Consider the following 27,315-nt stretch of genomic DNA (forward strand, 5'->3'; position numbering starts at 1 on the left):
CTTTTTTTTGGGTACCAATTATAAATCTAATATATATTTTGATTTTTAAAAATAAATTTATGGTGGCTTTCAAAAAAACAAAATTTATGGTGAACTATTAATTGTTTTGAAATAAAAAAACGAAAAAAATAAAAAGAAAAAGGTTGCCATTGTTAACCAGGGGCGCACTAGTGAATGAATGCAGAGGCGCACTAATCAGTATAGAGAGAGCGTGGCAGCCTTTCTTTCCCAGAACCAGCGAAGCATAACCAAACCCTCTCTCTCTCTCTCTCTCTCTCTGTATGCTTCCATATAAAATCTCATTTATATGTATGCCATTCAAAATATTGAAACCAGTTTTCGTAGTACTATCTAATACAAGTTTTGCAAGATTTTGCATTGGAAAACTGCAAATTTCTGGGAAAACAATCCCACGGAGAAGAACAAGTTCTTACTATACTTTATAATCCCCTGAAGTTTAGCAGATTTCTCCCCCGAAATTGCCATTTCATTCAATTTTCCATCCAAGATTTCATTTTTCTTTTATTTAATTTAATTTTATTTTTATTTCTGATAACCCAATGTACATAGGAAACGTATACGGAGTAGAAGTGTTTGAATAATGGACTGTAAACGTCAGGGTCCGAAGCAGGGGGATATCAGAAAGCTTGTTTTGCTTTGCCACTGCTTCTTCTTCTCCTATATATAAGCAACCCAAGCTCGTCTCGTTTATGCTCGCATTTCTTCTTTAACTCTCGCTTTTGTTCGGAGATTCTTGAGATTCCCCGGAAAAAATGAAGTACCGGAAGCTGTGTTTGCCGGCGGTGGCGATGAAGCACTTGCTGGCGGTCTCGGTGGCGCTGAATGTGGCGTTGGTACTTAAGCTGATGCATGGCGGAGATGAGGGGGTTGGGTGGCTAAAGGCGGAGGAGACGCTGGCCGGACCTCCAAAAAAGGCACTTCAGGAGATGAGTTCTTCTGGGGGAGTAAATGGTGTGCAGAATAACTTTGAAAGTGGTTTGCAAGAACTCTACATCAATCTTGACCAGTAAGGCTTTTCTCTTTCGTTTTTTTGTTTTTGTTTTTGTTTTTTTTTTTTGTTTTTGTTTTTTTTTTGGGACTTAAGATTGGTCTAGCCTCCAATGCATTTGCTTAGTACCCTTCTCTGGTTCTTGTTTTTCCCAAAAAATTTATCCATTTTTTGGCAAAAAGAGTGAAAGGTAAAGAGGTCAAAAGGACCTTTTTTTTTTTTTTTGGTATGCTCTATTGTTCTTGAAGGAGATGTGCTTATCTCCTCTGCATGTTGGAAAACTCCTCAGCTTTTCTGAAAAATAAAATCTTCCATAACTGCCTTTAGCTGAATCAATCATGGAATGACTGGAAATACTTGATTTTGCTTCTTATACCATAGTTGATCTGCTCCATTTCTGCCATTAGTGCCTGAAAATTTCTCCTACTGTGCCTTCTCTGTATGTCATTTTATTTTTGCATTTTTAGCAAATTATCTACTTTTTCCAAGGTAAATTCCTTCTAAGCTTTGGGTAAGATCTGCATTTGGCTGTAAAATGGAGCTTCCCTGTTGCTGGGAGAGGGCAGGGAAACAACTTTTGCTGACAAGGTGATTCTGGGTTTTAGTAACAGTTCTAGTTTGGGATTTATCTGTATTTTTTAAGAGTAATTTTGACCATTGTTTTACTGCCTTTTTTTTTTTTTTTGGGTATGGGTTAGTGGGTTGAGAGAGTGGGGGTTACAAGATTATGACTGATATGGGTGGGGCAGACATTTTTTGTGGGGTTTAGGAGTGCTGGGGGTGTGGAAGGAAGAGAGTGGCTTGTGTAAGCTGTGAAATAAGAGACTGATTTGTTTCAGTTAAAATTCCTGATTTTTCATCTTCTTCCCCTGTATATTTTATTCTGGAAGGTCTTATGTTTTTAGTGGGGTGGAGGCTAGGTGTCTGGGGTTGTGTGGTCTTTTGTGGGGGTGGGGGGAGGGGAGGCTGGTTAGTGATACTTTGAAAATCAGGAAATATACTAATATAATAGTAGTATTGGAAAATGAATTCAATTTCAGGCCATGTCTCAAGGATTTTTTTTTTACATTCTTGTTGACTTTGTTAAATGCTAGGAGATTTAATACCCCATTTAGTCCTCGACTATAGGGGTTTTTCTCGATTTAGTAATGTCCTAAATGACTTTTTGTGCTTAATTGAGTCCTGGACTTAGATGGTTTTACCTAATTGAGTCTTCTGCCAATATTAAGCACAAAAAGTCATTTAGGATTAAATAGAGAAAAGCCATGACTAAATTGGGTAGTAACTCAAAATGCTAGGATGATCAAAGCACAAAGCTACAGCTCTACACTGTTTTGATTCCATAACTTGCAAAGTCTTGCGGGTTGGATGTGAATTCCGATGAGGTGCATGATATCCTGGGGAAAGAAAAAAAAAATACAAAACCAGGATGGCTTCTATGAATCTCTCCATCTTTTGCTTCACTAATTCCCTCCCTCGAGCTACCTCTTCCCTAGGCTAGGTTCTGCTAATATGTTCAGGGACATAATCGTTACCCCACCACCATGAATGGTGGTCCTTGATTCTCTCATTGACCAACATTATCATTCATTCTAGTGTTATGTACTTGTTGGAGGTCCTCAATCTACTCAAATAACCCTTTAAGTACTAGTATCTTTATTCTTTATTTGGAGGGTCATTTTTTATTTCAATGCCACCATGTTAGCCTAAAGTTACTTTTAGGATACATATAATGGCATAAGGTCTCTTTTCTAGCTTTGTGCTTCCCTACAGGCCTCCATTTGCCATCTGTCCCTTGGTAGTTGGTAATACCTAAAGGCTCAAATTTGGGCGTGTTTAGACGTTAATTACGCTTTAATATCACCTAATTTTGCCCTGTGAAAATGTTTTGCTCGGTTCATATCTTTGCACTTACCGACTTTTTGGAGCTACTGTTAGGTATTTAGGTCACATGTGTTAGCTATTGAGGACAATATATTTTGGCCCTGATGTTAACCAAACAGCTATCCAATCATTCGATCTTCTCATACACATCGGGACCCGTAATATGACCTCCATACCTACCACCATATTGTGGTAACTGGACCACTTGCTCTCGTTCACTGATACTAATCTATGAGGTTTGGTATGGAGAGTCTATTTGCTAATGTCGTTAGATCTTCAATGAATTTTATTCTCTCTGTATGTTATTCTAGGGGGCTGCTTGTCCATTTTTGCATAAATAAATAGTTGCCTCTCCATCATTGGACCATCTGAATTAAATACTGTCTGTGTCATCGAGGACAATTGATTCAGTGTGATTTTCAGATTCATTTAAGAATCACATGTGGTGCTTAATTAATGTTTTTTTACAATCTAGTTTGGTGCTTATTTTTATTACTTTAACCAACATGATACAGTGGAGATCCAACCATGTACGAGAGTTACTGGAAGCAGTCGGGAGACAAGACCACAGTTGTGTTATCTGGTTGGCGATCGATTAGTTATTTTTCAGATACTAGAAACCTTTGCTGGTTTTTGGAGCCAGATTTTGCAAATGCGGTGACTAGATTGCACAATCTAGTTGGAAATGCTGCCACGGAGAACTATCATATCGTTGTTGGAACGGGATCTACTCAACTATATCAGGCTGTATTATATGCCCTAAGCCCACCCAACACGCCGGAACCGATAAGCGTTGTATCTGCTGCACCATTTTATTCGGTGAGTAATATATTATGCAGCACTTGATGCCATAAATGATTTTTTTTTTTTTGAGTACTACTGACTCTGTTACAATGTAGTATCTATTCATAGCTACCTACTCAACCTACTGAAGCACAAGAGTCAACAGTCGCCTCCACTGAGGCTCGAACCCACTCCCCTCCATGTGAGAGTGTAAATAAACTTATAAATGCATTCAAAGACAATGGTTTACCTTTCGAATTAAATATGACAAGATTGGTGTAGAAACCTAGTGAGGGGTGTGCGTATTTTAGGAATGAGGCAATGGCAGGGTGACGGGATTGGTCTACCTTGCCCTACATGGTAGTTTAGTATACATTAATTTCAGCAGCAATGGGGCATTTTTCTTGAACCTCTTATGTTATGAATCACACACTCTAATCCCTTGCAGCAATACCCGTTGACAACTGATTGCTTGAAGTCTGGGCTCCATAAGTGGGAAGGCGATGCTAATAAATTCGACAAAAACGGGCCTTACATAGAGCTTGTGACATCCCCCAATAATCCCGATGGATCGATAAGGCAAGCTGTTGTCAATGGGACCGGAGTGTTAGTTCATGACCTGGCGTATTATTGGCCACAATACACTCCAATCTCTTATCGTGCAGACAATGACATAATGCTTTTTACGGTCTCCAAATGCACGGGACATGCTGGGACTCGCCTTGGGTATGCTGCTCACCTCAATACTTGTGATTTTAAATAATCAAAAAAGTTTGTTCCCTTAAGTTTTGGATTTAACCCTTTTGAAGTTTTCTATTTGGTAGTATCTTTTTGCTGGTGTTTTTTCTATTTGTTTTTCTACTATCCTTTTACTTGAGATGGCAACTATTCTTGATTTTTAGATGACAGTAAGATTTTATTAATGGACTAGCGAGATAAGTATGTTTTATACTCTGTTGGCAACCATCTTGTAGATGGGCTCTTGTTAAAGACGAAGAAATTGCAAAAAAGATGACCAAATTCATTGAGATAGTCAGCATCGGTGTCTCAAAGGAATCGCAGCTGCGAGCTGCAAAGATTCTCGATGTCATTTCCGATGGATACGAGAAGAAAGAGAGCCACGAGGAAAACGAGCCCTTCTTTGAATTCGGGTACAAGGAAATAGGAAGGCGGTGGAGGCAGCTGAGAGCAGCCGCGGGAAATGGCAAACCGTTCAGTTTACCAGATTTCCCTACTGGGAAGTGCAACTTCAGCGGTCATGAGTTTGAGACCCAACCAGGTAAAAATCACGGTTTACCAATTCCCATTACGCCTTTCTCTGGACTATTGTGGTTCTAATCTCCTCGTCTTTATGGTTGTAGCTTTCGCGTGGATGGAATGCAAGGGCGAGACAGACGATTGCGAGGGCTTCCTTAGGGAGCACAAGATCTTGACCAGAGGCGGGAAGCATTTCGGGTCCAGGTCGAAGTATGTGAGGCTTAGCATGATAGGTCGGGAAGAACATTTCAATGAATTTATACGTAGATTGTCAGTAATCAACTCTCTGGATAGTCCTTTAACGAAAGATTAGTGTTTTTCCAGTAGCCAGATAGATGACATCTCTCCTCTAGGCTAAGTTAAGTAGTAAAGAGCAAATGAGTAAATCTTGCATATGTATGGAATACCTCACGTCGTCTGTTATCTATAATCTAATAGCATACATGGATGTATATGTATGTGGAAAAGTAATGCTTCATTGTGCACTTCAATTTTTACCCCATTGCCTCAATTCCTCTTGGCATGGTTTTGCTGTTATCTATACACATGAAACTTAATGGTGTCTTAGAATTGTTTAAGAAAAAGAGAAAGATGGACCGACAAAAAGAGCAATTGTTATATCATGGACTGAGATCCATCTTGCATTGTAGATTCTAATTCAAAACCGTTTCAGTTAATTTATGTTATTTATAGAAACATAATCTGGTAACTGTAAATATATAATCTGAATGTCGTTTTGGATTATAATTTATAATGTAAGGTGGATCTTGGTTGATGATATAATTTGTTAAAAATGAGAGAGCTGGTTGCATTGCTACGAGGGAGATTGAGAGTGTGAGAGTTAGTTTGATATTTTTTTCTTATTAGACTTTTGTTGCATAATATAGAGATTTAAAAAAAAATCAATGAAGTCAATTGTTAAATTTTCAAATTATATATATATATATATATAAACTTTCAATGAATTTAGAGCATCCTCAATAGTCAAGGTTTTTTGTTTATTTTTAGGAAGACAGGTAAGAGAGAGAAAGGGGAGAGAAAAAGAAAAGGAAAAAAGAGATTCTGACGATTAAAAATAATAATAATAATAATAATTATAAAGGGATGCAACGGTCAAACCGTGAAATTGACGGCCACTCTGAAGCGCCCTACGCAACCAACATAAAAACCTATATTGCGGATACTTTGTAGCAAAAATGTAGCCGTGTCACTTCAACTTATAAAAAAAAGTGCAATTTGCCACCATAATACAAATATATCCTAAACCCCATTAACAATGCATTGCTGACACTATAAGCATGCCAAAACATTGCTTTGGCATCAATTATTGTCTCATGAATGATATTTGAACAATTTGGAATTTGGGTACCACAATTAGTAAATATTCATCTTGCAAAGTGTGTTTAACAAAAATAGCAACTTATCCCATTGAACAATTTAGCTGCTATACAGTACACACAGTTACTTATGTCAGGCTTTGTAGTTATGTGAACATTTTGATGTTTAGTTGTTGGAGTTGGACAATTAAGCCAGCCAGGTCCATTTAGGTTGTTTGTGAACAAACACAAGTTGCAAGAACAATAGGTTCTATGGTCTCTAGGGGCATTTATGTCATTGCACTCCGGCAACATGATAGACGTCCACTGTCCAAACATGTGAATCTAAACTATTCACAAACATCAGATTTAGACAAACAGTACTTTTCCAGAATTCAACTTCATAGTGAGCAATGAAACAGAGACCAGACAGAATATATGCTGAGCCTAAACTCTGCTACACAAGGTGAAAACTCATGCTTTCTCTACTAGACCAAAACTGTAACATCAACAAGAAAATAAAAATAAATAAATAAAAATATAGCAAGATGATCAATGCCAATGTCAAATGCAATGCAATGTACTTGTTATTGGCAGAATACTCAGCAAAGCAGAGGTTGGTTTCAAATAAGCCTCAATTCATATTCACCGGCCATTGTTATGTACCGCACCCACGGGAGAGCTTGATATCCACTTTTCTCAATGATCTTGAGATAACGAACCTGCTCGGATAATAGTATGACTCTCATCATTCAGAATATATGAAATTCTAGGAAATTATATAGTTTAAAAGATCAAGAATCAATGCCATCTTGTCAAAATAGATGTACTTTGAACTGGCCTGGCCTTATATAACATACATACTTTAATAGTGGTAGAAACCGAAGGGAAATAGAATGGGATATTTTCTGTTGTTTGGATAAGAAGGAAATAGAGTGGTAACAAAATGAGGAATGGGGAGAAAATAATTCCACAACCTACCAAATATTTTCCACCCCAAAATGGGAAGAAAATTAACCTTTCTCTCAACATATAATACACATGACCTAGTTCCTTTGTGCTTCTAAATATATGCACTATATCCATTTCCTCTCATCAAAAACCAAAATTTCTTCTCCATTTCCCTTTCTTTCCCATTATCTTTCCCCTCACGTTCTTCCCATCCAAAGCATAAATCCAATATGCTTATTCTAAGCCAATGCTAACATTAAAAATTGGTTATGGCCTCACTTGAACACACAGGATAAGAGCATGATTAATTCTGAGTTGCCATTTCCAAAGATACTTGGAAGGCTAAAATCTAAACAGACTGAGCTAGCCTTAAGGCACTATTGAATTTCACTTGCATACCCAAAGTTTAATTATCCATCAAAAAAGGAGAGACACTTCAATGTGACATTTTACATTTTGTTTATAATATTTCTCGGAATCTGAGGAAGCATTATTGAGGTGACTACATCATATTAAAATCGAACTTTGTGGAGATGATGCTTAAATGCTGAAGGACAATGTGCCAAGATGACCAATTAACAGTGGTTAAATTTGTTTTGAAGTGAGGAACAAATAATGGCTGAAGACAAGGACAATGTGCCATGATAATGACCCAGTGATGGGAATGGCCGGAGGGTGGGGAACAAAAAACATGTATTAATAGAGTATGGTGAGCCCTTACATAATATTCAATTCTTTTTAAAAAATATGCAAATTAAGTGTATAATACTAAATCCACATAAATTTGAAAGTTAATACTTGCCTACTATAAATTTTCATCATGTGAAACTTTGGTCTACCAGTCATACTCAGGATTGGTCTTATTATGTTTCTCTTACACTAGAACACTTGTCTCAATTTTAGTATGCAGCAGATTAGTGGATCTGGTGAAATGATGAACTCATCTTATTCTCTGCATAAACTTCAATCACAGTTCTACTACAGTTGATTTGATATGGTGGACTCATCTTATCCTCCTGATTGAGTCAACTAAGAGAAATTTTTTGAAAGACCTATGTAATGCTAGGGTCAAAAGAGGTAAATACTTGCAGACCAGTTGACTGACTAATTTCCTAAAGGCATACATAATGTCATCCTCAATGAAGATGCCAGTTCACTGCCACTAGTAAAATGCTGAACACTGAACAATCTTCTGTTCCAACTTCCAAAATATTGTCCCCCCTCCTGTCTACCATTTATATGACATGCATCTTCATGATGGGACTATACCCAACACTTCTTTCAAAATATATTTTTTGAAATGCCAAAAAATTTATTGTTTTTATTTTTCTACTTGTATCCTCCATTATAAGGCTACACCACCTTTGATGTAATAATCTCAACAACCCAAGTCATTAAGAATGAGTTTCCTTCCCCATTATAATGAAGCTAACTTATCCCATTTTCTATCAAGATTCTAATAGAGAAGCTTATGATGGAAAACTGGAAATCATCAGCATATAAAATAAATAAATAAATAAGACAGTATATCAAAGTTCAGGAACAGTAAAATGAAAGCCCCAAGTAACATACTACAATTTATGGATGCTTTGCTGGAGTTTTCCTTTAAGGGCATTGAATCTGGCCTCTTATTTGGGTACTTTCTAGGTGTCATTGATAGTATTACTGATTTACCAAAAACTTAATAATAATAATTGTGGGGGGACAAGGGAGTAGTAAAGAGAAAAATAATACTCCGTAATAATTAAATGTGCAGCAACTTCATCATATTGGCTTGTTAAAAACAAACATGACTCATCAATTCCTCTAATTAAGACTCAAGGTTAATTTCCATTCTTGAAGTCAGTTTCAAACTTTCACATGCCCATCTGTTTTCTTCGTTCATCTTCTGTCTCAAGCACCCTCTGTCAGCATATTTTATAGTTATGCTTAAGATGTCTAATATTAATCCTGTATTATTTATTACCTCTTGTGTAGATCTTCTGATTTATAGTAGTGATTGGATCAAATTATGAGATGCACAGTGGAGAAAATGTCTGATTTTGCCGAAGAAACAAATATCATTCTCATGTGAAACATATGCTCACTAACCTGAATTCCTGAGATGGTAAAATAGGGTATCTCAAACTTGACTCGGATTGGAGCTTTTCTGTCAGGTGGTGCATCTTCCGAAATCACACTAGGGAGTCTAAACTCTGACCTTAACATATACTCCTGTTCATTCTTGAAAAGTGAGGAAAGAAAATATAGAAAATATTCCATACTAACCAGTTTCTGTAATTACATGCTCATCTTACCTTATTACCAGGAAAGGATTTGATTTTCCATAACACTGCATCTCTCTCAGGTGCATAATTAGCAGATCCCATTGATGTGCGTACATTGGGATTTGTAGCATCAGATGGCACAGGTAATTCAATTTCCACATTTGTTGCAGTACTGTAGCATAAAATAGTCACCAGAAAATAATAAAATCCTTTTAAAGTGGCAACAATATATAAGAGAATACCATCAGCAGAGCATCCAAATGTATAACACAAGATGCATGTGAGGAATCACTACAAAAGATGACCATGCAGACACAAATCCACAATACACAGGATGTCGTTTATGGCCTTCAGAAGGCAAATTTATCATTGAAAGAGAAATTAAAGAACAAATTCCATAAAATCCAACAAGAAATGAGAGAGAGAGGGAGAAAGAAAGGACTTACCTACGCTCTTTGAATTGGCTTCGAGCTTTGACCATAATTTCAACCCGACTTCTTGAGTGCCTTTCAACTTGTGCTTCTACCCAAATGAGTGGTTTTACCTAAAAGAATTGCACAAAGCAAGTTACTAATCCAGCTGAACAGACAAAATGGCATTACTCTTGTGAGGCACATCACTAAAGCAGCAGTTAGTATTATAAAGAACATGAAGTGAACCTGAGTACTGAGTCTATATGTCATTAGATCAAATGAACCATCAGGAGGAATGAAAGATATTGTGCGATCATTTTCAAATCGCGCCAAACGTACACACCTAAAAAATGTGAAAACAGATAACTAAGAAATATTTCTTGTATTAATAGTTGAAATGAAGAAATAAAAACCTTAATCTTTGAAAGGCTTACTGATGAAATTTGATATCATCCAAATCAATGGCTTTTCCTTTTGTGGTTCGACCTTGAGCCTCCAACAAAACTCTATCATTGAGACCAAGCTTACATTCAGGCATACCACTGCAAAGATAAAGCACGTAATTCTCACAAAGTGAAAATAAGAGAACAACAAATACTCAAACAGAGATGTATAGCATTGTCAGTAAATGCTCTGTCATAACTATAATGCATGCAAAATGTGGTAAAAAAATTGAATGTAATGGGCTTGTTTGGTTATCAGCGGTTAGATTTTAGCGGTAGCGGATTGTGTTAGCGGTTATCAAATAGCGGATTATATTAGCGGGTTTGACCAGTGGATTGTATTAGCAGTTTGTAAAAAGATATTTGGTAAAATTAGCTGTTTAGATTAGCGGTTAACATGTAAAATGACCAAAAGGGTATACATAATATATATATATATATATATATATATATATATATATGTATAAATAATAACAATAATAATAATGTTTTAATACATACATAAATAAATAAATAAATATATATATATATATATATATATATATATATATATATATATATATAACAATAAATAATAAATAATAACAATAATAATAATGTTTTAAAATTAAAAAAACAAAAAAAAAAAATAAAAAGGGGAGGGGGTGGGGGGAGGGAGCCACACGGCTCCCCTTTGTTTCCCCACTTATCCCACATCGGTGGGATAAGTGGGGAGTGGAGCCTTGAGGCTCCTTTGGCTCCATTTTTCATTCAATCAGTTTGCCCAGCGCAGGCGGTGCGCTGGGCAAACTGTAAGTTTTAAATTTTATTTTTTTTATATATAAGGGCGTTTACTTTCCCCAAAACGCCAAATGCAAAACGCTGCTATATGCAGCGTTTTGTATATTGGCGGTTTGGAGCAAATCCGCTGCTCCAAACCGCCATTAACCAAACAAGGTTTTCAGCGTTTTGACCATGGTCAAAACGCTGAAAACGGCGGATCCGCCAAAAATTGGCGGATCCGCTACGAACCAAACAAGGCCAATATATTAATGGCTGAAAGAAAGATGGAAACTAGCATTGCCTTCACAGAAAACTAACATGGTGATATTTGAAAGACACCAAGCATGTTTAAAAGGCATCAATTTTTCATGTCAACTCTAGATATTCTGTTTGCAATGATAAATCAAATCCTAAGCACAATCACCAGAAAACACTGCAACCTTGCAATCAGATGGAAAACACCCTTGCATATAAAAGAGAAGTCCTTCAGTTTATTGCCAAATGCCAAGGTTTGAACGGGCCAACAGAATAAACGATTGCACTATGAAATGTAGGATCATGGGGGACTTTCTATAGTTACACTAGATTAACTATGTGCATGAATGCTGAACAAAAGATTGACTAATTCAAAAAACCAGGACATGTTGAATCAGCATTGATATGTTATGTGTAATAAACTATCTTGGAAAGAATCAAACAAGAAATTTGTTATAGCTAGACACAATGAACTGCTCTTTTAATTGTACAATAATCCACATCAGCCTCCAAATAATTCTAAACTATTTAGTTGATAGGCCAAGTACCTAAGATAAGTTCTCATCTTCAATGCCCCAACAACTTCTGAACGGATAAGTTGACCATTGCTGTTTACAAGTATATTGACATGTTCCACCACATCCAAGAATACCTGGATTGAAATTGAAGAAACTTTAATATATATATATATATATATATATATATTAAAAATACATTAATAATAATAATAATAATAATAATAATAATAATAATAATAATAATAATAATAATAACTGTCCAACAAGAATGGCTCAAGTAGAAAGAGAAAATGGAAAGGCATACTTCATTTTTCTTATAAAAGACTCCCTCACTGCGCCACGAAACCGCATTTGTCACAGCCATTGGAGGCCGCTGTGCAACTTCCATTCTGTAAGCATCTGTCTTGATAAACTCACTAAGAATCTTAGCTTCTGTGTATTGGGGGTAACCGAAATCCATTATTTCATCAAGCAACTCATACTGACATATGGACGCAACATTAGTCCTAGTGTCCACTGAGTTTAAAACCATCATTTTTTATAGAATTATTATTGTACTCACCACGACCACAAAGTTATCTCTCAGTGACTCCTCTTCCAGCTCTTCAAAATAATGCTTAAAAACCTTTAAAAGAATAGGAAAATAACATCTTACCCCAATCACTACTTTATGGTAAATTTGGTGATTCAAACACAAATTTATAGCCGAAAGAAAGAGCAGACAAATTAGTTAGAAAACTTACATCAACTATACGGTGCAGAAAGAGGAGGAGGCTAGCAGCATTACAATTCTGCCTCGATGCTGTCAATAGATAAATATTTTTGTGCTGTATAAACATATAGGTGACACCACTATCATAGCACACTGGTCCATGAGACTCTATATCACCCTAGGGTACAAAAGAAAGCCAATAACCATGGTAAGAATAAATCATTATTAAGAACATCAACTGAAGTAGTACTCTTGAGATACACAGTACCAGATTATGCAGTTAAACAACACTGAGCTTACATGCTAACAATAGAATAAAGTACAATAGTAGAAATCAACTTTGCAATAATTATTTTCTCTATAAGTTTTACAGCTCAAAATTTCATGCCAAATCAATGCTAAATTTTGATATTTATTGAGATATAGCCATATAAGAAGTGTTAATGTAACTCTACCATTATGCATACAACTCATCTATCATTAGTCACTTTACTAAGATGCTTCAATGTTATAATTCCATTTCTGCATTTCAGATGCATTTGCTAGGAGAATAAGTGAAACTAAACATTCTAGCGATAGAGGAACCATCAGTCCAAACAAGAGGTATTATTGGCAACTCTACCATTATCCATACAACCCATCTATCATCAGACATTTCACTATAATGCTTTCATGTTATAATTCCATTTCCACATTTCATATGCACTTGTGAGGAAGAACAAATGAAACTAAACATTCTCGGGACAGAGGAGTTATCAGTCCTAATATGACTCAAGCAAGGGTACTGGGGAAAAAAGTTTCCATTGCATCAATTAAAAAGAGTGATTCTGAATTAAAATACAAAGTAAAAATGAAGAAACGAAAGAAACTATGATTTGCAAATTGCAAACATTTATCAAGCCTGCTCCTAAAGCATGTTAATTATAGTTAGCTAAATTCTCTTCATTTGGAGATTGTTGTTAAAAATAAAAAATAAAAGTTTCAACCCAAGAAGCAAGTTCTCACTGAATATTTAAATAGCACTTCTGCATTTATGCCAGATTTTTGTTTTTTATAATAAATAGTACTACGTGACCATATATGCATATCTTTTCTACATAAAAAATGTTAGTGCACTAACTGAGTTTCATTGGGAGTTCCATACATGAGGCACCAATGCAAGAAGCGGCACACCCATGAAAAGTTGCAAGCCATTTTTGAGAATGATGATTGGTTGAAACTCTTACAAATTCCAATCAAAAGATGCTTTCAGTCTTTTGGCCCTTTTATTTTTTTTTTTTTTAAATATGGGGCCCCATAGTTACATCGATTGACAAAAAAAGAAGCTTAGACAGCATTATATATTTTTATACTGATACTTCTTTGAAAACTTTTAGAGATAATAAAGGTTTCCAAACTGTGATGTCTGGTCTGTAAGTGAGAAACGTATTGTATCACTACATGCTAAATTATCTTAAATACTCATTTACAGATGCAATCATGTGATCTTATTTATTATGAAGTTTGTGGCATTCCACTTTCCAGTGATGTTGATTGCCATGATACTGGATCACATACAAAAATAACTATCATTCCTATTCACATGGGTTTACCAGGAACCATTTGCATTACCTACGTCCTGAGACCGATTTATTTTAGCTAAAATGAAAAATTAATAGTTTAGTATCCTAACATGATATATAATTTTGAGGTACCATTAGGTGTTTGTCAAAAAGTTCTAAATCCTTTAATGCCTATATGATATGTACAAAGAAAAAGGCATAAACTAACACTAATTTTCAGGTTTCACACTTTGCATTTCAACTAGCAATCAGTAATATAAAAAAAAAATGGTTTTAAAAAACATCAAAATCCTGTTATTTAACCCAGAACTTGAACAGGAATGACAAAATGCATGTAATTGAGATCCGAAAATCAAATCTAAGTAGAAATAAAACGTCACAAACACAACATGCAACCACTATCATTCATTTTCCGTGATACGCATACCGTATATTGACCATAGAAAACGAGCGCGCTTAGAATGCGGTGTAATTCTCACCTCTTTCTCGACGAATTTGTTGAAGAACTTCTCTGCTTGGATCGGAGAGACGTCGCCTCTGTAATCGCGGCTGATCAGGCATCTCCCTTTGATGTCCATGATGAACAGCGCCGACGTAGCTCCCGCCATCGACAAAACCCCACCTAAACACCTCCTCCACTTCACTCCTGCATTAGCGTAGAATTTACGGGTGGGCCGTCGGATCACCGATGTGAACTGAAAACTGAGAAAGCTTCCATATAGGGATCAGATGATCATTGAGTCTGCAGAAGATATAATCTTTGCTGGGATTTGATTGCAGATGGAATCGCGCAGGAACACACGTGTCATTTCAAATCTACACTGCCTTCAAGAATTCGCGCCATAGAAGGCAAATCGGTTCGGGATAGTATATACTACATCCATTATGCGACTCACTTCATGTAGAATCACGCTATAGTTTTGTCATTTTATTTTTTATTTTTTGAAAAAATCTTTGTAAATGTGTAATGTAAACTATTAACAGTAATAGTTTCACAGGCGCATTGAGCGAATGAGTTAATGACCAATGTTTATATCTAAATAAATATTTAAAAGTATAGTTCGAATGAGTTAATGTCCAATGTTTATATCTAAATAAATATTTGAAAGTATATCAATGCAAGATTATATAGGAGAAGTTTATACATGGGTAATTGAATGTCGAATTTTTTTATTTAAATATCTAACTCAAAGTATATGAATCCAAGATAATATAGAAAACTCATTATAATTATTACTAAAATAAATGTTTGCAACCTTGTAAAATCGATAGTCTAAATAAAATGATAGTCTAAATAAATACTACTTTTAATTTGAATTTTTCTAAGTGTTCTTAATTCTCTTTTGAGTAACATTGTCATTGTATTCATCTTTACTATTTGTTCTCTTTCTTTTTGTTGGTAGTGTGTTATTTGCAATTCGGTTATTGTTGGTAGCATAGATGACAACGTCATGCAATGAGATTATGATATAGGAGCTATGGACTTTCCTTTAGGTGTTCTGCTTGGGGTTCATTTGGTTCAACAATTATTGTTGAATGAGTTATTGTGGATAAAGAAATACATAGTTTAAGAAAAAAGATTAAATAAATTAATAAAAATTTGAAAATTTAAAATATGATGTATTCCAAAGATATTAAAAGGTAGTTTCTCACTTCAATTTGTTGGGTAATGGATTATTTGAGTACTTTCATTGTCAACAAATCCCCCAAGTAGTTAATATGATTGGTTTCAAACTATTCTTTTTTATTTTTTTTCATGGTATTAAAGAAATACATATGTATCATTTTTTTGTGTAACTACTAATTTATTTAATTCAATAAGAGTACAATAGAGTGATTCCGCTTCAATTTGTTGGGTTATTATTTGAGTAGTATCTTTGTCAACCAATCCCCAAGTAGTTAATATAATTAGCTTCAAATTATTTTAATTTTTTTTTCATAGTATTAATAAAATACTTGGTAAATAAATATATAACATTATTTTGTACTATAACTTTGATATTTAATTACAAGATATTGTAAAAATAAGATAATGGACAATGTAATGAATATCAATTGATAAATTTGAATGTAAAGCTAGAATCTTTGCATGAGAGAAAATAAAGATAGTATAACTAATGAAATTATTTCTCTTATTTAATTTAATTTTTTGATAATGAATAATTTTTTCAAATAAAGGTATTGTAGACACATAATTCTTTTTTGTTTTTTGAAAATTGTAGACACATAATTCTAAATTAAAGAAATACATATGTATCATTTTTTGTTGTAGCTACTAATTTATTTAATTTAATAAGAGTAAAATAGAGTGAGAAACTTAATTATGTCAAATTTGATTGAGATGAGGTTCGAACCTAAGACCTTTCTTATAGAAATTAATGGGTAAGTTAAAAGTTAACGAAATATTAATGGAGAAGAGAATATTTAACGGAAAACTTAACGGATAATCATAAAAGTAATTAAGGTTAAATTAGGTAATCTCTATTAATAATATTAATCTGACCGCCATTTTTCTACCCATTTTAAGCCTAACTCTCTTTGGCTCTTATTAGTATAGTAGATATGTTAGCATTTAGTATTTAATATTTATTAATTTTTTGTAAATTGTAATATTACAACTTAGAGTCAATTCCTTTTTTGGTCCTAGACTTATGGTGGCAATGACAATTTTAGTCCTCCATAAAAAAAATCAGACAATTTATGGACATAATTATTGTGACAGGGACAATTTTAGTCCTCCCTCTATATTTCCCGTTCGATGTCCGTTTGAGAGGGGACAAATGTGTCATTTCACAATATCTCTTCCTTTTGCACTTGTTTATTGCTTGGGGCTACTGGAATATTATTATAGTTAGGATTAGGATTTGGTTAAGTTAATGCATGATTCGTATCAGAGCCGGATTCGATAAGTCCACTGAGGTGTTCTTCAAGTTCTTGAGGCTCGAATCCGCCCATGGATTCGATTTGGTCTGAAAATGTCGTCCCCAGCGCTTCGCATTTCGCCGTCGCGGTTTACTTCGCCTTCGCTTTCTTCGCCGCCAGGTTTTTGCTCGACAGATTCGTCTTTCGTAGGCTTGCCATCTGGTTGCTGGGATATGGAGCTACCCACAACATGAATGAGGCTAAAAAAGGGAAAATTGGAAAATTCACTGAATCTATGTGGAAACTTGCATATTATGCCACTGTTGAGTATTGTGCCCTAAAAGCCACCTATCATCAGCCATGGTTTTATGATACTAAGCAGTACTTCAGAGGCTGGCCAAATCAAGAGCTACAGCCTTCCATAATTTAAAAATGTAAGTCTGTAAAAACATAGTAGTAGTTTGCAGAAAGGTAAAAATGGATAAATGGAAAGAAAATGCAAGGAAAGCCGTGCATTGGCTAGATTGTCATTGGGGATGAAGTCGTAGATTACCAGTTTCTCATCGGCGCCCCGGTAGAATCCCTAGATTCTTACTAGATTCGGGTGTACCAGTTTAGCGATGACCCAGACCTGGGTTTTTGGGGAATCGTTCGAGGCCGTTCTCACCGATGCGCCGGACGGCGAGGGTTGTGCCGTCTTCCAACACCGCTTTGTACAGTATGCTGCTAGCGCCGAGAATGTAAGCCGATGCTTTAAGCAGAGTTTCCAATTCCAATTCTTTTTCCTCGTCTAGGGTTACCAGTTCGCCCGTTTTTTGCTCTGCTTGCACTTCTGGCTGTTGCCCTTTCTGCGACTCCTCGCTCTTGGAGGCGGTGGTTTCCGAGGCGGCGGCGTCTTCATCGTCGGCGTTGGCGTGCCTTTGTGTCTTCAAACATGTCCATGACCTTAGCCAGTTGTATTCCGTCAGGATGCCGAGGATGATGCCCAGTTGAAGTGGAAGAGGAGGAGGAGATATCATGTGAAATGACACATTTGCCCTCTCTCAAACGTCCATCTAACGGGAAATACAGACGGAAGACTAAAATTGTCCCGATCACAATAATTATGTCCATAAATTGTCTGATTTTTTATAGAAGACTAAAATTGTCTTTGCCACCATAAGTTTAGGACCAAAAAAGGAATTGACTCTTACAACTTACAAGTTTACAACTCCTCTAGGTTATAATTTCTTAATTATTACAGTATTTTATTAATTTTGAGTTTCTCAATTTTATTTAGAATTTTTGTGAATTTTGTCTAATTTTTAGATCTTATAATTTATAAATCCTGATTTCACATTTCGAGTTTTACAAGCCTAATTTGAATCCAACCCGATTAATTGAACCTAAAATCGAAATAATTCACATTTCATTCAATTCGATTCAAGTTTGGATGTAAAATATCCCTACCCAAACTTTTTTGGGCTTACATTTTGTGTTGTTGGAACTGATTCCAACACTTGTACACCCCTATTTGGTAATTTATATCGTGGATCAAGGTGTTGGAAATAATTCTCGAAAAATCCAAGAAAATGGACGAAAATAGAAAATCCAGTACAATAAAATATTACAAGAAATTCCAGGAATTTAAATCTACATCAAATGTTAGATAAACCTGGAATACAAGGGACGGTGAAGAACGGACTTTGGGGTAGTTGTACGCACGAGTCGAGTTGCCTCTGTCCTTAAAACCTTATTTACCGCCTCCCGGGGTGCTGGAGCGTTGCGGTCTAGGTTTCCCAAGATAAAACGTACTATGATTCCTGCGTTTGAGCACACAAACTTGGAACCCGGCGAACGAGAACGTGGGTGAACACAGGTGGCTAGAAAGGAAGGAGAGCAGAGTTTCGATGTGGAAAATTCACTTTTGCAGAGTGATTTTAACATGAGTATTTCAACCCATAAAATGCTCACACTCTCCTGGAAATATATAGTAGAGGAAAAGGATAAATAGCATTGATAATGGCATTCATTCTTCACATGTAACCTCCACCCACTAAGCACGAATTTACTTCCCACTAACAGTCCATTAATAAGAAATAATGGCAGGACTTAATCACATTAATTCCTTAATGCCAAATGTCATTCTTATGAACGGTCACAGTGGAAGTGATACGTCGCTGCGGAGGTCACTACGAGTTACCCTGGAAGCCACGAGACATCGCTCGTGAGAGAGGTTCGCCAGACATCAGCCTGCGAGAGGTCTGCGAGACATCGTCCCGTGCGACTGGCTTCCTTTGAGAGATCGCGTCCATGTCCCACGCGACCGGCTTCCTTCGAGAGATCGCGTCCATCGGGCGTAACTCGCCCGCCTTGAGACATCGCTCGTGAGAGAGGTTCGCCAGACATCAGCCTGCGAGAGGTCCGCGAGACATCGTCCCGTGCGACTGGCTTCCTTCGAGAGATCGCGTCCATGTCCCGCGCGACCGGCTTCCTTCGAGAGATCGCGTCCATCGGGCGTAACTCGCCCGCCTTGAGACATCGGGCAGCGTGCCGCGAGAGGTCTCGACAGGAAAAATGTTCGTCCATCGGGCGTGCCGCGAGAGGTCTCGACAGGAAAAATGAACCAGCCAATTTTCCCCCCTGCACGCGAGAGAGAGCATCTATGCTATACAAGTTAATTAGTCATAAAAAGACTCTTGTATATATAGTGGGTGAAATCCTCTTCCCAAACCAATGTGGGACAAAAGGCTTTCTCAAAGCTTTTTCCACACATTTTCCATCTCAATGGGTCTACTTTGAGAACCAATTTTCTCATTCACCCATTATCCATTTTGAGCGTATAATATATCGATCTCTTCGTCTTACTACGAAGAACCCGAATCTACTTTGACCCGACCCAAATCGGATTTGGACCCTACATATATTTATACCACAAAATGACCACTTAAAATGCCATATATGCCATTTTTTCCAACACAAGGTCCACAGTACACTGTGAATCCTAATTCAATATACAGAATTTGACCTCATAAAATACGAAATTCATGTTCATAATGCACAGAATTCATGTTCATGATATCGTGTTTTGTGTGTGTATAATGAACATGAATTATGTGCATTATGAATATGAATTATGTACCTTACAAAGTCAAATTTTGTGTATTAAATTAAGATTCACAGTATATTGTGAACTCTAGTCCACGATATAACGATGGCCCTATCTTCCTGTACTTCATATGCATGATATATGCACCAAACCACCCAATCCTTCTCTTATATAAACATACTTACACATCACCTACTTTTTCAATGCCCATGCACAAGTCCTATTATCCAAAATATTTTTTGAGAACAGGTTGACACCACCCAGTTCACCACCACCAAAGACCTCATTGGGCAGCCTTCAAGATGGGTGGTAACAAAGTGGAAATGACAAAAATGGACAAAAAACAAAGAGGTTTGACAAAAATATGAACTTTTTGAAAACTGGATAAAAATAAGCAAAACTTGTGTTGGTCCCGATTGGGTGGTGAAAAGTCTAGAGGGGGAGTGGGGTGACTAGACTTTTCTAACAATTTTAAACTTTATAACACTTCAAATAAAATAATTCTAAGTGAATAAATTCAACTTGAAATGCATAGTGATACGAACGGTGAAGTGCTATAAATGAAACCACGTAAAAATGAAGAGATATATCACATACAACACGATGAAATATCTTAAAATAGCTCAAATGATAAGTATGCAAAGTTTGGACCACATGCGAACGTGGAACACACAAACCTAGATATAGATAAATCAACACAGTATGAAATGGGTTAGTTGGTCAAATATGCAAAGTAAATAAAGTAGTGTTGTAAAGTAAATAGAGAGAGATTTATAACCCGGCCTGGAGGGTGTGGTTGAGTGGAAGGGACTCATCCATCATTAACCAAAGGTCAAGGGTTCGATCATTGACTTTGGGAATGGAGCAACTTTAAATCTCCAAGCCAGTTGAGATTTATAGTGGTTCAGATGTGGTGTAATCATCCTAATATACTCTTCTCCTTTCACTCCAAGGAGGAAATTCACTAAAGCACTTCCCGAGCGCCTCGCACAAAGCTACACTCACTAACTAAGGTTTTCACAAGCTCCTTGCTACTCTCTCTCTTTCTACACTCAGTAGAGATGCCTTTACAAGAAATAAAGATTTTTTTTTCTAAGACTTGAATTTTCTCTCGTGTATAGCTCAATACTTAGCACTTTAATATCGTTGTTCCCTCGTTGTAAAAATCGTTGTAAATCCGTATTTGTCTTCAAGTCTTCTTAGTTTTTTATAACTTGAAAAAGTTATTTGCCCGTTGTGGATTTTCAAATTTGAATCCACTTGATCTGATAGCCTTTGCCAACTTGATCTGTAACATTTAATACCTCTACCATTTGCTCAAAAAGTCTTTTAATTCAGCTTGATTGAATCTTGAAAGTTGTATCCTCCAATTTTTGACTTTGTTGCAATCTTGATTTGATTTTGACAAGTTGATCTTCCATAATATATTCCTGGTGATTCTTGCTTGAGCTTTGATAATTATCTTCATAAATCACCATCTTAATCTTTATTAGATTTGCATCTTCACGTACTGGTCTTCAAAAATGACATTCGAATTTTGGCTAAGTGTACTCCATCTTCATCCAAATTTGCCTTCACGTTTGTAGAGAAAAAGTGCAGTCCACGCGCCTATAAGCTTGCCAAACTTCCACTCCAAACCTCAAATTAGGCTCTCAACTTCCACTCCAAGTTCGGCTATGAGGTATAAAATAAATTGTTGACTTTGACTTCCGCTCCTTCCTCAGCCGTGTTGAACTTAGCCTCCAACTTAGTCTCCAAAGACTAAAATGCTATGAGTGGGATTCAAATCTGGACCGGTAAGTATAATGCTCAAGTCTCTAATCAATGCTCCATATTAACTCATTGGTTAATATCATCGGAATAATATACTTGATCTTACTTAGGCTTTTATAGCGTATGATATAGCTTTAGACACTCCGGTCATCCGCTCCTCTTGGTCTTCGTCCTTTGACCTTGATTTTGGCTTTTTGAAGTTGCACTCCATCTTCCACTCTTAGATAACGCATGTGTTATAGTGGAAGCAAATAATTTGCAAGTACCATACATGGTGAATTCTATTTTACAAGAATTCGTACAATTCTAAGTCTCAATTTTGACTTCCAGAGAAAAAATATCTATACTCTAAAAATAAAATTGAGGATTTCTAAAATTACAATTTGACTCATCAAAACTATTACAATTTATTCATAACAACTCGTTTGGTATAAATGAATTTTTTGTCAAAAAAAAAAATTTAAAATAATATTTTTCCCTAGTCGACGAGACACGCAAGCCCCATTTGGGTGTATAGTCACTTTTTCGAGTGCATATTTCTGTGCCTTCAAGTACACAATTATAAACCAATGTTTATTATATCTTTTGCCTTCTTTTTAATAACGTATAACTAATTTTTTAATGAAATTTGCAAAATTTACAAACGATTTGTAAGCTAAGGGTAATTGCTTCGATTACACATCTTTTTGCCTTGTAGAATTTTAGCCTTCAAGTGCATAATTGTGGGCCAGTGTTTATTAATCTTTTGCATTCTTTTCAACAATGCATAACTTCCCTTTTTGACATTCAAGTGCATATCTTTATACCTTCAAGTTCACAATTTTAGCATTGGAATGCATATGTTTGTGTCAAATGCACATTTTTATATAGAAATTTTATTTTAATAGCCATTGATTCTGGAGTGTCAAATATATGTATATATATGTATATAAATAATGTTCGTGAACGTAGATTACTTATTGTTCACGAACGAATTGTGATCATGAACATATGAAAGTGTTTGGTTATTCATTGTTAATGAACGTGATTGTCAAAAGCTTTCCATAATACTAATTAATGTATTCTCAAAAAAAAAAATACTAATTAATGTAAAATATCATCTTTCCCCTTAATTACTGATTGCATGTGCCATTACCATATTAATCATCTTCTAATCCAGGCCGTTTATGTTTTTTGATTTGATGGCTAGGATTAATTCTCATAGTCCTCTATAGTATATAGTCCTCATGTGAACAAGGGCCTATATATATATATATATGGATGCTGCATTATTATATATAGAACATTTACAAACAATAATGAACACGGACTCGTTTTCCCTTCTTGTGCGGCCTTAACTATATTTACTCTCAAATAGCTAAGTCAGCCTCGTTCATCCCTCAGAAAAAATGCAAAGTAAGCAATGAGATGGCTACGAAAATAAGTTAGGCAAGAAGCTAAAGGAAACACTCGAACTTTGTAGAGAACTTATATTATTTCTATACTTGCGTCTGTTGCGTACATCTTCATTAAGGCAAATGGGATTTGCATTTTAAATCGAAAAAAAAGACTTCTCTTTATTTTGTACAACTTTGAAAAGTGTCTCATTCTTGTCAAATCCTTCAAGCTTTAGCAGATGGTATCAAACTCCTTTTGAAAGAAAGCCTTCTTCCATCTCGAGGGGATACTCGCTTATTCCGTATCGGACCTTCCATAGCAGTGATATCCGTTTTTCTAAGTTATTTAGTAATTCCTTTTGGTTATAAGCTTGTTTTAGCCGATCTTAGTATTGGGGTTTTTTTCTGGATCGCCGCTTCAAGTATTGCTCCCGTTGGACTTCTTATGTCCGGATATGGATCAAATAATAAATATTCCTTTTTAGGTGGTCTACGGGCAGCTGCTCAATCAATTAGTTATGAAATACCCTTAGCTTTATGTGTATTATCAATTTCTCTGCGTGTGATTCGATCAGGTATAAAAAAGCTCTATGCGTTTTGATAGTTTTGACTTGTGAGATCGAACAACTATTAATTTCCTCTTAAAAACCGAAGTTCAATAAAATTATGATAACTATAAATATGCTAACTAGAAATCAATTTTTTTTTTTGCACCCACAATGCAATTTCTTGCTTCGCTAGTAATAAGCGAAGCAAAAAAAAAAAATCTTTTAAGAATTTTCGTTGGTCTTTGTTTATTAATAACTTCATCTTTCAATAAAACAAAAAATTTGTTTTGTTTGTAGCAATATCACATAGACATTTCAACCTCTCATTTTCTCCAATTACGAAAAAGAATTAGCCATTTGTTCATGAATCGTGATAAAGATTTTGTCTCTTGATTTATTTTATTTCCTATGCCGAATAAAATCAATCTCACCTTTTTATTTTTATTTCGCTCCTATTCTCCTTTCTCAGAAAAAAGGGGACTTGGACCAAAGTAAAAGATTACTTCGTTCTTTATAGTTATTTTCTTAATCCGTGAATAGGAGGATACTCTGGATCAGGATCGTGGGGAGTACTTCTTGATTATTTCTACTAACTTCAAGTCCCCATTTGAATTCCTTATATGTAGAGAAATATCCTGTTGGATAACTTACATAATCTTTATTACAAATCCTTTGTGTATCTTGGTCTTCCTACCCATCCACTCGTTTTTGAAATCTCTCCTTATGGAAATACATCTAGGATATATAGATAGTAAAAACTCCATACAGTTGATCTTTGAAACCCGCTTCCGGCTATGATGACGAATTCACCAAGCTTGGGGGTAAAAAGCAAACATAAAAAAGTTTTTTTATGTTTGCTTTTTTAACTTTATTCTTGTACATAGGAAAGAAGACTTAATCTTTGTACTGCCTAATTCGAAGCCGCTTTTTTTTCACTCATATAACTATCTAGTTTCCTTTATCATCCTCAAGTACCCAATATTCTAGAAGAACTACGAACACTAAAAAATATGTATATAAAAAAAAAAGAATAAATCATCCTAAAGATCTTAATAGAAGGATTATTCTTATAAAAGAAAAACATTGAATAAAAATATGAAAATAAAAATACCGCATATATAGCACCCATAGAAAAAAAAGGATAGATAGACATAAGAAATATTACTAGAAATATTACTCAAAAATGATAGAGAATTACTTTTCTTTTAAAGTGTTTTTTTTTTTTGCTTCGCTTATTACTAGCGAAGCAAGAAATTGCATTGTGGGTGCAAAAAAAAAAATTGATTTCTAGTTAGCATATTTATAGTTATCATAATTTTATTGAACTTCGGTTTTTAAGAGGAAATTAATAGTTGTTCGATCTCACAAGTCAAAACTATCAAAACGCATAGAGCTTTTTTATACCTGATCGAATCACACGCAGAGAAATTGATAATACACATAAAGCTAAGGGTATTTCATAACTAATTGATTGAGCAGCTGCCCGTAGACCACCTAAAAAGGAATATTTATTATTTGATCCATATCCGGACATAAGAAGTCCAACGGGAGCAATACTTGAAGCGGCGATCCAGAAAAAAACCCCAATACTAAGATCGGCTAAAACAAGCTTATAACCAAAAGGAATTACTAAATAACTTAGAAAAACGGATATCACTGCTATGGAAGGTCCGATACGGAATANTATTCCGTATCGGACCTTCCATAGCAGTGATATCCGTTTTTCTAAGTTATTTAGTAATTCCTTTTGGTTATAAGCTTGTTTTAGCCGATCTTAGTATTGGGGTTTTTTTCTGGATCGCCGCTTCAAGTATTGCTCCCGTTGGACTTCTTATGTCCGGATATGGATCAAATAATAAATATTCCTTTTTAGGTGGTCTACGGGCAGCTGCTCAATCAATTAGTTATGAAATACCCTTAGCTTTATGTGTATTATCAATTTCTCTGCGTGTGATTCGATCAGGTATAAAAAAGCTCTATGCGTTTTGATAGTTTTGACTTGTGAGATCGAACAACTATTAATTTCCTCTTAAAAACCGAAGTTCAATAAAATTATGATAACTATAAATATGCTAACTAGAAATCAATTTTTTTTTTTGCACCCACAATGCAATTTCTTGCTTCGCTAGTAATAAGCGAAGCAAAAAAAAAAAATAACAACTCGTTTGGTATAAATGAATTTTTTGTCAAAAAAAAAAATTTAAAATAATATTTTTCCCTAGTCGACGAGACACGCAAGCCCCATTTGGGTGTATAGTCACTTTTTCGAGTGCATATTTCTGTGCCTTCAAGTACACAATTATAAACCAATGTTTATTATATCTTTTGCCTTCTTTTTAATAACGTATAACTAATTTTTTAATGAAATTTGCAAAATTTACAAACGATTTGTAAGCTAAGGGTAATTGCTTCGATTACACATCTTTTTGCCTTGTAGAATTTTAGCCTTCAAGTGCATAATTGTGGGCCAGTGTTTATTAATCTTTTGCATTCTTTTCAACAATGCATAACTTCCCTTTTTGACATTCAAGTGCATATCTTTATACCTTCAAGTTCACAATTTTAGCATTGGAATGCATATGTTTGTGTCAAATGCACATTTTTATATAGAAATTTTATTTTAATAGCCATTGATTCTGGAGTGTCAAATATATGTATATATATGTATATAAATAATGTTCGTGAACGTAGATTACTTATTGTTCACGAACGAATTGTGATCATGAACATATGAAAGTGTTTGGTTATTCATTGTTAATGAACGTGATTGTCAAAAGCTTTCCATAATACTAATTAATGTATTCTCAAAAAAAAAAATACTAATTAATGTAAAATATCATCTTTCCCCTTAATTACTGATTGCATGTGCCATTACCATATTAATCATCTTCTAATCCAGGCCGTTTATGTTTTTTGATTTGATGGCTAGGATTAATTCTCATAGTCCTCTATAGTATATAGTCCTCATGTGAACAAGGGCCTATATATATATATATATGGATGCTGCATTATTATATATAGAACATTTACAAACAATAATGAACACGGACTCGTTTTCCCTTCTTGTGCGGCCTTAACTATATTTACTCTCAAATAGCTAAGTCAGCCTCGTTCATCCCTCAGAAAAAATGCAAAGTAAGCAATGAGATGGCTACGAAAATAAGTTAGGCAAGAAGCTAAAGGAAACACTCGAACTTTGTAGAGAACTTATATTATTTCTATACTTGCGTCTGTTGCGTACATCTTCATTAAGGCAAATGGGATTTGCATTTTAAATCGAAAAAAAAGACTTCTCTTTATTTTGTACAACTTTGAAAAGTGTCTCATTCTTGTCAAATCCTTCAAGCTTTAGCAGATGGTATCAAACTCCTTTTGAAAGAAAGCCTTCTTCCATCTCGAGGGGATACTCGCTTATTCCGTATCGGACCTTCCATAGCAGTGATATCCGTTTTTCTAAGTTATTTAGTAATTCCTTTTGGTTATAAGCTTGTTTTAGCCGATCTTAGTATTGGGGTTTTTTTCTGGATCGCCGCTTC

General features: G+C 35.3%; 3 protein-coding genes across 3 annotated transcripts; 2 read left to right on the forward strand and 1 right to left on the reverse strand.

Moving 5' to 3' along the window:
• The first annotated feature begins 262 nt into the window (after positions 1-262).
• LOC116006812 (L-tryptophan--pyruvate aminotransferase 1) lies at positions 263-5,430 on the forward strand. The gene is made up of 6 exons (XM_031247312.1): positions 263-279; positions 571-1,027; positions 3,409-3,712; positions 4,125-4,402; positions 4,651-4,955; positions 5,038-5,430. The coding sequence occupies exons 2-6, from the start codon at positions 774-776 to the stop codon at positions 5,244-5,246; spliced, it is 1,350 nt and encodes a 449-aa protein (XP_031103172.1). The 5' UTR covers positions 263-279; positions 571-773; the 3' UTR covers positions 5,247-5,430.
• Positions 5,431-6,746: 1,316 nt separating this feature from the next.
• On the reverse strand, positions 6,747-14,740 carry LOC116011371 (AP-1 complex subunit mu-2-like). The gene is made up of 11 exons (XM_031250930.1): positions 14,612-14,740; positions 12,602-12,748; positions 12,421-12,483; positions 12,163-12,339; positions 11,889-11,992; positions 10,315-10,422; positions 10,127-10,223; positions 9,914-10,011; positions 9,498-9,639; positions 9,292-9,414; positions 6,747-6,971 (listed from the first exon to the last, which is right to left on the reverse strand). Exons 1-11 carry the CDS (start codon positions 14,738-14,740, stop codon positions 6,873-6,875), a joined length of 1,287 nt encoding a protein of 428 aa, XP_031106790.1. The 3' UTR covers positions 6,747-6,872.
• A 2,345-nt stretch (positions 14,741-17,085) lies between these two features.
• LOC116010721 (LAG1 longevity assurance homolog 2-like) lies at positions 17,086-17,424 on the forward strand. Its single transcript, XM_031250234.1, has one exon. The coding sequence runs from the start codon at positions 17,086-17,088 to the stop codon at positions 17,422-17,424; it is 339 nt and encodes a 112-aa protein (XP_031106094.1).
• The last annotated feature ends 9,891 nt before the right edge of the window (positions 17,425-27,315 follow it).

Source organism: Ipomoea triloba, chromosome 2 (assembly GCF_003576645.1).
Source record: "Ipomoea triloba cultivar NCNSP0323 chromosome 2, ASM357664v1".
NCBI classification, from domain to species: domain Eukaryota; kingdom Viridiplantae; phylum Streptophyta; class Magnoliopsida; order Solanales; family Convolvulaceae; genus Ipomoea; species Ipomoea triloba.